Genomic DNA, 10,867 nt, shown 5'->3' with positions numbered 1-10,867 from the left:
ATTTCACATAACAATACACTTAACGCGGTATGATTTACCTGCTGCTCCTCTTGGCCCGTGCTCGGGCGTAATGAGCCTCATAAGACCGGGGTTTCAGTTCCAGCGCTTTAGTCGCAAACTCCTCTGCGATGCCAAAATCCTGAGTTGTCACAAAGAGCCATCGTTTTAACTACACTGCTGTGAAAATGTATCATCAAACAAGTTGTAGTATCAGACGAAGGTAAGCCTGAGAAAAATCTAAACATATGCCGTGGCATATCATTTAGATTTAAATGCCCACTTTGACTAGGCCACTCTAAAATCTTTGATTTGTTACAAGGTGAGATATTGATCAAATACTTTGTCCAGTCTCTTTCTTATTGTTTAATCGTGACCTCTGACCTGGATTGAGTCAAGTGAGGCCTTTTGATGTAGTTCTTTGGAGCAGCTTAGCAGCCTTCTACAGACTGAAAGTGACTAAGTTTCTTTAGATCAGGCTGTGATGTGTTGCTTTTTGACATCTTTTAACTGGTTATATTTAATGGCAATAATCAGACCTGATTAAAATGTGGTTAATTGCCGTTCATTTGTGTTTTAACAAGGGACACAGTTATATTTTCACTCAGAGGAACCCACATTTTGTAATTATTCAGGTTATTAGCTGAAGAAAAAAACAAAAGAGATATGTAACGCCTCTAATACAGTCACATGCTCAAGCCTCAATCATTTTTATTGACGAGAGGGAGAGCGAGCGAAACAGGCTGAGAGCTGCTACTTGTTTTCCTACAGGTTTTCTCTGCTCCTCTCATCACTCCCAGGTGAATATTTAATGACACCGACACAATGTGAATTTGTCCTTGGAAAAGGTTGTCGAAACGACGGCGCTGAATTCTGATAATCGCTGATGAATGTTTAATGACGGTATCATGTACACTCTCCCTCGTTGGCTCTTAAAGCCGAAAACCATTTGAGCTACAACGACGAGGATTCAGCCGCCGCACATGTAAATAGGCCACCATGTCGAAATGCACAGAAAGGGAGAGCGCTCCTGTCGGTCGGAGAGAGTGACCTTATCACATCGCATTATTTGCTCCATTATTCATCGGCCGCAGTGACCCTAAGGATGGCATTTTTACACAGTCTGTTAGGACGTCTGTCATCACCAGGGTGGTTTCTAAACCTGGCTGCAGGCCACGCACATCCGTCTCCACGCTAACAGCACGCACATTATGCTTCCACCTGCTTCCGGGTCTTTCTCTCTGTTTATCGTACCAGGGAGACATCGAATTAGGTCTGAAAAGGAGCAATATTTCTGCAGGGTGCCACACCAGTAGCTTTTTATGTTTAGAGAGATAAATTATACATCCGAAGGAAAGCATCCCCCTGAACTGGTCAGCCGTCCTTCTTTCCCTTCCCTCAGCATCTAATAAACCTGCTGGTGTTAAATAGTGCATGAGTGATACGGCTTTTTTAGGACCTCACGTTGGTTTTTCTGCGGCAGCGCGAGAGGTTCAGATAGAGGGAGACTCGCAGGTCTTTGAGTCCTTTCAGCTCGTCTCCTTGGCTCTCGCGAGGGAGCTTCCTCAGAGCGTACTGGTAGCGCTGGCCGGCTTCCTTCATGCGCCCCTTCTGAAAAACACAAAGGATCGCCAGGATCAGGCTTGGAGCGTTTTATTCCAGAGATTCTTCACAACAAACCCTGGATGAAAGTTACCTTGTATAGTATGTTTCCTTCCTCCATCAGTTTCTGCAGCAGGATGAGGAGAATGTCAGGTTTGGAGGAAGCCATGGCCCACGTAGCGTGACCTGATGGAGGCGTACAAACGTTTATCTTCACGCGATCCGGCTCACCACGTCGCTTTTGCGTTTGATAAATCACGTACCCGATCGATCGTGGGGAGCGGTTTTGTAGCCTTCGTCGTTTGCGAAGGAGAGCGAAGGAGGTTCAGGAAAAAAAAAAAAGAAGAGGTGAGAAGGAAATTCGAGTAGATAAGATGAGAATGTAGCAATAAGCTGCACAGCGATGCTAAAGGAAAACAAGTCTAAATCATCTATTGATCAGGGTTTAGCAAAAACACACAATCTTACCAAGTATTTTGGTCTAGATTTAAGTGCAAATATCTTTAGTACACTTGAAATAAGACAAAACTAACTTGCATATCACTTTTTAGTACAATATAGGAGCTTGTTTTAAGTCAATTTTTGCACTGGGAACTAGATAAAAAAATGGCCAAATTTGTCTTTTCGCGGTGTGATGTGAAAATGCCGTCAGCTTAAGAAGACGATTCAGTTTTAACAGCCTGATAAAACGTTCAGTTATTACAACGATAAAATTCTTGCATGTAGAATTCATTGCTGGTGCGTTCTGCTACTCGTTGTACTTTTACTTGTTTTGGATCCTTTCTTAAGCAGTGAAGCAACCAGAGCTGGGTTCTGGCAGCCCGCCGGTCGATCCGAACCTCTGGTACCGCCGTTGTCTGACCGCTCCAGCACCGCTCCATGCTCCACCAGGCTGTGCACCTGAAAGCAGATTCACACTCCAACAGAGCATCTTCGATACCTCAAGTCATCTGGTTGATTGCCTCCTGCCCTCTCTGCTGCAGTCGCAAACACCGACAACAAAGTGCTCGGCTAGTTAATCCCACTGATTCTCGAAAAATGTTAATCATCAAAAAGTTTTAATTGTCTTCCCGGTGATCAAGAGGCTCGGCGTGAAGCTTTGCGACTCCGTGTGATGCGTGATTGCCGCAGTGCAAACGATTTAATTGCGATTCCAGTCAAACAATAATTATGTCTTGCAACTGATTGTCATCAGGCTCTCTGCAAGGCCACGAGGACCTTAATTCATATTTCCCTTTCTAAAACAAACAATTTTTGACACAAAAGCAGGAAACCCACTGTATCCGCGTCCCCGTTGAGGGCGGCCAGGTCGAGCGGAGTTCGTCCCTGACGGTCCGGTTGGTTCAGTTCAGCTCCTGCCTCCACCAGGAGCTGCACCACGCCCTTCTGGCCCTTCATGCAGGCCCAGCTAAGCGCCGTCAGCCCCTCCTGATCGGTAGAGGACATAGAGGCACCTGCCACCGACACATGATGCGAATGTTTGATTTTAGATCAATGGCCAACAAATGTAAATGTAAACAGTGAAAGTTGGGGATGTCTCTCACCCTTCGCCAGCAGGAGCTCAACGGTGGCGGCGTGTCCTTCGGAGGCGGCCAAGATCAACGCGGTGCGCCCCTGTTTGTCGCCGATATTGATATCTGACCCTTTCTTTAAAAGCAGCTCAGCGACCTGGGACAAACAAAAGGGCAAAAAAAAAATGCTTTCATATTTTTCAAATTTCCATGTTTTTCTGCAATTGTTTTGGCTTATTTTTATTCCTAAAAAAAATTACTTGCTACAGATTTACAGTGGACATATTACAGTGGTGTAGCCTACTATATAAAACATTAAAGACTGTTAACGAAACCTGACAACGGTGAAAACAAACAAAAACACAAAAAATCTTAATTTTTCAAATGTGTTTTTATTGCAAAAGTATATTAATTATTAACTTGGCTAGGCTGAAGTAGAGAAGCTATGTGTTTATGTACACATGCTTTGTAGATTTTTAGAGTGAGTTTTTATTTTTGCATTTAATTTCTAATTTAGAAACAGCTGCCATGCAAGTTGCTGCCCTTTGGAGCAACTTTGGAGTTTCCAATCTGGTCCAAAGACATTTCAACAGCTGGACAGGCCATGAATTTAGCTTTAAAACCTGGCACACCTGAGAGACACTCACCCATAAAACAGCCACATAAATCTGTATAAATACATATTTATTATGATTTCTGAATCCTGAAGGCTAAGCTGAAGATTTAAAGCAGCAGATTAACTAAATAAAGCTATTTATTTTAGCCTGGAAACAAAAACAATACTTTCCCATGCTCCATTACACATTTCCACACTTCTCCAGACATCATAAGCAGTAAAAGCAAATTCTATGTTCTAAAATGAGGACATCCTGTGCCTGCGACCGAGGCCCTCCCCTTACCTGTGTGTGGCCATGCTTGGCGGCGCTGAGCAGTGGGACCATTCCTCTGCGGTTTGGTACCTCCAGCTCTGCTCCGTGCTCCAGGAGAAACACACACATCTCCAACCGCCCTCTCCCCGCTGCCGCGCTCAGCACTGATGGAGGGGTTGGCAGGGAGATCAAACGACGAGGAGAAGTAGAGGATGGAATCGGCACATTTGGGAGAGAAGAAGAAGAGGCATCACTCCGACACAGAAAAGGGAGAAAGAAAAAAAAGACTTTTCATGTTGCAATCATTCGAGTGTGCTATTATGGTGAGAGGCTTTTGTGCTTTTAAAGATTTATTTCTGTTCCTAGTATAGAATAAATTGTACAACAAACACTAGTATAGGTTTGAATTTATTGTGGGTTTTCTCTAATCCACAGATGATTACAATTTTACTTAGGGGCTCATATGTATACATACATCATCAGTAATATTTGGCTAAGTGTTGATGATTGATTCTGGCCAAAAATTGCCTTGGTTCCATGACACAGATCCAGATTTTAAGCACAGCTTTAGTTTTTCAAGAGTGAAGGTCAGAGCTTCACTAAACCAATTCCAGAAGCTTAGTAATTCCTGATTTGTCCCTTCAGAAATGAGTTTTAATGTTCTGGGATCATCGTCCTGTTCGGTCACCCATTTGTGTCCAGGTTTTCAACCAGTTGGACCAAACAGTCCCTCCCTCCGACCCTTCTAGATTGTTTAATAAGTGCAGAAACCTCCCAGGCTCCAAACATCTATCATGAGCTGGAAGTTGATGGAGCACAATCTCCATCATTATCCACAGTGAAGCACGTTTTAACACAACTATGGAGTGACAGGCTGCAGACCAAGAAAGAAGCCGCTTTTCCTAAACCAACCTTGAATATCAACTAAAATTTGCAACTGTCTACATACACAAACCAAATGAGAACAACTCTTATTAGTCAGATGAAAAAAAAAAAAGTAGAAAAGATGAGAACGTTTGAAGGAGTCAGGATGAGACATTAAAATCGGTGTGTGACTTCATTGGTAGAGCAGGTGCACCATGGGTAGAGACTGTAGTCCTTAATATTGTTAACCTGGATTTGATTCCCAATTACATTTTTCCCTTTCTCATCCCTTTTCTTCCCATCAAATTACTGTTCATTAAAGCCAACGGGTGCCAATGAAATCTTAAAAATAATCTAACATAGAGCCAACTCCGAAGTATGGTGATGGCAGAATCATGTGGAAATATTTTGCTATCTGTGACAGTGGTGGATTAAATATTTTAGAGGTAAAAAAATATCCATCTCATCTTATATCCTATTTATATTTGATCTGAAATCAGAAGAGAAACGTAGTTGGTTGTTCCAGCAGGATAATGATCCCAAACTTACATCAAAACTCTTTGAAAAGAATAAAGCGAGCTACTGCTGACCAAAACCGGAGCTTTCTAAAAAGGCCCTGAGATCAAAATGTTATCAGTTTTCCTTAACAGCTAGATAAGAATCAGAGGCAGCTTACAGAAGCAAATCTCTGAATAACCTGCACCCTCCTTAACCTTAACCGACTTTTGACAAATGGTGGTCCTTATTTTTGTTACAATCTTGCTACTAATTGAGCAGCTTGGGATAAACGCGAGGTATCGATGCGTTTTAACCCCACAGCGAAATGACTTTATATTTCACACGTCCACATGCCTCAGAGGCCAGTCAATTATACAATGCTGCCTTTAATGAGGAGACATTGTCATAAGGGACAAAGAACAAACAGAGGCTCAGTCTTTGCTTTGAAAAGCTTAGATTTAAATACACACAAGTGAAAATGTTCTCATTAAAGACAACATTCAATAAGCGTGATGCACTCTGTACACCGCTGCCTGGGGTAACCTAAAGAGAAGCTGGAAGGCCCGGTTCAGTAATAAGACCTTAACATGACTATTTTACCTGCACTAATGGACTCTAACCCAATGATGCAGAGATTTCTTATTATATATGTGATTTACAAGGCTTTTTCATGCTCCCACGTTTTCGATCCGAGGACTGCAGGGGACTTTTTAACACAATTACACTGTAATGGTGGGGTAAGCACAGATGCAGGCTTCATCCGACATGGTCTCACAAAATGGACCAAACGGAAATCTGCATCTGTGATGAAGGTGAAATATTACAGCTGAATATAGGCTACTCTTTGTAAAATTGCTTTTGCTCGATTTAGCTTTATTTCAGTAAAACCAAGTGGTTTGATATCAGCCAGAGCAGAGCTGAGTTCTAAAAATTTTACTTTAAATTTACGGGAAAGAGACACAACCAGCCTGACATGTCACACTTGAGCCCTTGAGCGTGACTCCAGCACCACGCTGACGGACAAAAATAGGTGAGAAAGATAAATCTTTGTGACTGATAGGAGAAATGCACCCGTTTCTCCCCAGAGTGAGTCGTGAGCGTCCATCTGCACTGCCAGCTGTTCATCTTTCAAGTCCAGAAAGCTTTTCACCACCTGCAGAAAAGAAATAACACATTTTGACAGTCTTCTATTGCTGCCTTGCTGCGTGCAGAACAGACCAAAGCACTAGCGGAGCTTGAAGTAGAGAAAACAACAATCGGCTTCAAAGGAAATCTCCTGCGTCTGCAGAGGACTTGCACCGTGATCTACATACAGATGTAGTTCATGGTTGTTTTGTTTTTTTCATCTGAGTCGTACCTGCGTGTGTCCCACACTGGCCGCAGCCGTCACCGCTTGCTGGGCTGCCTGTGTTTTCCCAGTCGTCGTCTCGTTGCCGTGTTGCTGCTGCGGATCGGCGGGAATATCTGCGCCCCAATCCTGGCCCAGCAAGATGCCGGTGATTTCCGCATGGCCTTTCAGCCCGGCATGGACCAGCGCACACTGGCCACTCTTATCAGCGTGCCCCACCTGGCAACAGAGGGGAGCACAGAGGGACCCTCAACCCTCAGCCTGGCTGAAGCTGTAATACACTGGCCTAGATCAGTCCTGTTTATTTCATCTCTCTCCCAGAATAGATCTTCAAACTGTGGTGACTGTAAAACCAGAGCAGTCCAGATATCTTAAGAGGCAGAGTTCTGTCACTGTAGTGCAGAATATTACTGTAAGAACCTTTTCAAATGCGGATACAAGCATAAAAATCTGTATGCCCACCCCTTACATCGTATGTTTCTTCTTATTTCCCATTGGCCACATGAATTTCAGTATCATAGCCATGTTTTAAATCGGACAAAGTTTTTGACACCTTTTACACCAATTATTCTCATAAAACGTTACCCATTATTATGGATGAACTTTATCAAACCTGAAACTGAGGACTTTGCTCTTTGTATGTCTCACCTCAGTTGTCAACTGGGAGGAGATGAAGATGTGTGACAGACTGAGAGACAGTTGTCTTTATGGTTAGCTTTAGCTGTTTAGCATTAGCAGAGCTAAGATTCTTGTTTAGCGGATTAATGGAACTTTTTTCGGTTAGCTGTGCTCACCAGAGGAAATAACTACTGCCGATTTTAGTACAAACATATATTCTCCATCACGCCATGGCGGCCATTTTGAAAAATGTCCACAAGAAAAAGGAACTGGCAAGATCACCTATGTATCTGATTTCTATGGCTCAAAGTATGTACGTAGCTATAATTTAATTCCGAACACATTCATCTAATTGATGAGTTTGCTATGACAACCAGGTTGGCCATCTTGAAAAATATAAACATTTTCAGTAAACATGATTTTTATTGGTCCAATCATGTATCACTTGACACCAAAAGTATTCTTCTGTGATAAAAATGGGCAAATTTAGTGGAAAAAAAATCTTCCTTTACAACCATCTTGAAGAAACTTTAATTTTTCAGTAGCTAACCTTTTTTTTTTTCTTTTTCAAAACAGCAAGCATCTCTGCCAAGTGAGGTTCTTGTATCCACATGTGAGAGATTTTGCTGAAATATTAAATTACTTGCTATAGTACGAGAACATTTAGATTGATCTACGGTAAACCCTACAGAAACGACACTGACCTTAGCTCCTTTCTTGCAGAGCAGGCTGACGATGTCGGCGTGTCCCGCCGCAGCCGCCAGACAAAGCGGCGTCATGCCGCTGCCAGTGGTCCCGTCTACAGGCGCACCCATTTCAAGCAACAAAGCCACCATCTCCACATGACCCAGGTGGGCATGAACAGCCAGGATGGGGGCGTGTCCTATCACCTCCGTACACCAGGTCACACTTGCCCCACCGAGCATCAGCAAACGGCTTACCTGCAACATCATTTTCACAAGCAACAAAATATATATCGTTGTCTAAATTATCTCTGTGCAGAAAGATGCTCTGTTAAAGCTCACTGCTGTGTGTCACCTTGATGTTAGGGGTGTACAGGTTCCTCAGGGAGCCCAGTGCAGCTGACAGACTATCTGTGCTGCAGTTTACCCACATGGCCTGAAGAACGCTGGAGGACACGCCAGTCTTCTTACTCAGACCCTGTGTGAGGAACACAAACACAGAGTCAGATAACACCTGCTCCGCTCTGCACGGCACAATCTGAATCGTGTCTCAGGAGTAAATCAACATGAACAGCGTGAAGCACCCACACGGGCGGAACAATATCAGCTGTGGGTGTTTACGTATGTGACTAGTGGTTGATGTTAAGGGATTTTTTTTTTTTTTAAAGTGAGGTTGTATGGAGGTATTATGAGTAGTCAGTGTCTTCTAAACAGTAGAGGTGAACCGAGTATGAAGAATAAAGGGGAATCATCATAGTCAACCAAAATAAAGGCTTAAAAACATCAGTCTGTGTGTAATTAAATAATATGTTTCACTGAATGACTTGAGTCTGAAATGAATTAACCTTTTAATAATATCCTTATTTATTGAAAATGAACTGCATATCACTAAATATTACACATCTCAACTTTTGCATGAGGCAATTATTAAAATGTTCCCACCTAGTTAATACCTGATAGTAGTACGTAATAATAATTAAAACAAATTAAAAATGCACTCAAACTGCTAGTAATGTCTAAGTTTGGGTTGCTTAAGGGGCATTATACGTACTATAAATAAACACCGACTACTTATTATAAGCCCATACAACCTTACCCCCGAACCCCCAAAAAAAACCTGACTTTTACAGACCAGAGGAAGATGTTTATATGTTCAGTAACAGGCCTAAAGTTAAACACAGACTCCTCGGAGGTGTTGTTACTTTGAAAATGTGGGCTTTGAGGATGTGGTGTCCCAGCTCCATGGTCTGCTGACGGTTCAGCTTTCCCTCCTGTCTGGAGAACATGAAAGCCAGCAGAGCGTGGCCACTCCTGTAGACACACGCGTGCAAGAGTTTGATCGTTTGAGCGCTCCGACACCAAAACTGATGTATCATGAATAGAAATTTAGGCTCACCTCGGGTCACAAAGAAAATCTGTGCTTTCTCCATCCGCTCTCCATACCAGCCACTCTCTGAAGGAGGGATGGCACAGCATCCGAGTGCCATCCCTGCGTCTGACCTTCAAATCACAATAATTGAGAAAAAATTAGTCAAATTACACGTTGGGTTGTTTGAGGGGCATGTTTGCAACTACATGGACCCTGACTCACAATTAGATTGATCTACGTCAGTCTAGCAAAGGTTTCTATGATCAAATCCTCACAGTAAATAAAAACCCTCCATATTATTTGAACCACAGAGTTAAGTCCATAAACACCAGATTCAATCCAAACAAAGGCTGAACCATTATAGATTCTTCCATGAAGTAACATCAGGGGTCTTACCGTGAATCCAGCCAGACTGTCTAATCTCTGCTGGAAGTCGTTCCACTCCAGTTCTCCCTTCACACTGCCTGCGTTCAGCGCCCTGAACATTTGTTCATCAGTCAGTGGGTGCAGAGTCGCCAGCGCCACATTTAGCACCGGAAGGACCTGCTCGAAGACGTCGTTATCCGGAAAGCTCGCGCGACACATCAGCAGGTACACCTAGCAGGCAGAGCCAGTCGTTGAGGCTTTACATTTGAAACATGACGTTTTACAAATATTGCCGTACGTTAACTCTGATTGATATCGCGTTGATGCATAAAAAAAAGTCTGCTTGTGGAAACGTATGCGCTTTTTGTGCACAGTGCTGCATTTGGTTCGAAAACTCTTACATGTCAGATGTTTGTCTCATATGGGTTCATTGTAAACACTAATTAGATCATCTGGACCGAGGAAAGCATCTGCTGCGGAAGGGAAACAACAGAAGCTCGTCAGCATGTTGGAATCCATTTTCCCCCTATGATCTCAGCTGGTTCGTGTTTCAGCTATCCGCTAGATCGTTAGACTTCTGATGTCGAAGTCAAAAGTTTACGTACAATATATATATATATATACGTATATATGACTTATTGTAACAAGGAAAGAAATGCTTTGTTTCTGTATTACATGGCTAGTCAAAAACGTATAATAATGCATCCAGTAAGGATTAACAGTGATTATTGTTTTCCACACTTTATGTTAAAAAGTGATTCTAAAACCCATTTGTTAATAGTTTCCTCATGTTTTATGAGAATAGCGCCGAATTTAAACCAAACTTTAACCTTACAGAATCAGCTTTTGCTTTGAAGCCGACTCTCGAGTCGCAACTTTATTCAGTTGATTGGACAAAATACTTAATGTAACAATCTAGTCTAGTCTATATGGGGTTTTGCAGTTCAATATATATCAGAGCACAAACGGGGCTCTGAAGTCAAATGAAATGTCTGTAGATATTCATAGCTGAACTGCACGAAGGCACAAATCTGGGAAAGGCCATAAAATATTGGTAACATTGAATGTTTTGAAACCTACTGTGGTCTCTATTGTTTTGAAACCAAAGAATTCCTCATTATATGGCCTCAGGGAAGTGAATA

The 10,867-nt window shown here is 42.6% G+C and overlaps 1 protein-coding gene across 2 annotated transcripts in view; it reads right to left on the bottom strand.

Annotated features, from left to right (window-relative positions):
* Positions 1-10,867, bottom strand: part of LOC114142467 (protein TANC1-like) — a 39,929-nt gene that overhangs the window by 2,626 nt on the left and 26,436 nt on the right. The window contains exons 14-28 of one of the 2 annotated variants that reach the window (XM_028013763.1): positions 9,756-9,956; positions 9,387-9,490; positions 9,193-9,301; positions 8,346-8,468; positions 8,012-8,248; positions 6,699-6,908; positions 6,413-6,494; positions 4,010-4,143; positions 3,144-3,267; positions 2,878-3,053; positions 2,361-2,499; positions 1,863-1,892; positions 1,694-1,785; positions 1,462-1,608; positions 39-139 (exon numbers count right to left, since the gene is read on the bottom strand). In XM_028013763.1, the coding sequence (XP_027869564.1) occupies positions 39-139; positions 1,462-1,608; positions 1,694-1,785; positions 1,863-1,892; positions 2,361-2,499; positions 2,878-3,053; positions 3,144-3,267; positions 4,010-4,143; positions 6,413-6,494; positions 6,699-6,908; positions 8,012-8,248; positions 8,346-8,468; positions 9,193-9,301; positions 9,387-9,490; positions 9,756-9,956 (2,009 nt within the window). The remainder of the gene's footprint in view (positions 1-38; positions 140-1,461; positions 1,609-1,693; positions 1,786-1,862; positions 1,893-2,360; positions 2,500-2,877; positions 3,054-3,143; positions 3,268-4,009; positions 4,144-6,412; positions 6,495-6,698; positions 6,909-8,011; positions 8,249-8,345; positions 8,469-9,192; positions 9,302-9,386; positions 9,491-9,755; positions 9,957-10,867) is intronic. The other variant, XM_028013765.1, reaches the window with a different exon arrangement.

This window comes from Xiphophorus couchianus, chromosome 4 (genome assembly GCF_001444195.1).
Source record: "Xiphophorus couchianus chromosome 4, X_couchianus-1.0, whole genome shotgun sequence".
In the NCBI taxonomy this organism is placed as follows: domain Eukaryota; kingdom Metazoa; phylum Chordata; class Actinopteri; order Cyprinodontiformes; family Poeciliidae; genus Xiphophorus; species Xiphophorus couchianus.
This window is presented reverse-complemented; position numbering and strand designations above follow the sequence as displayed.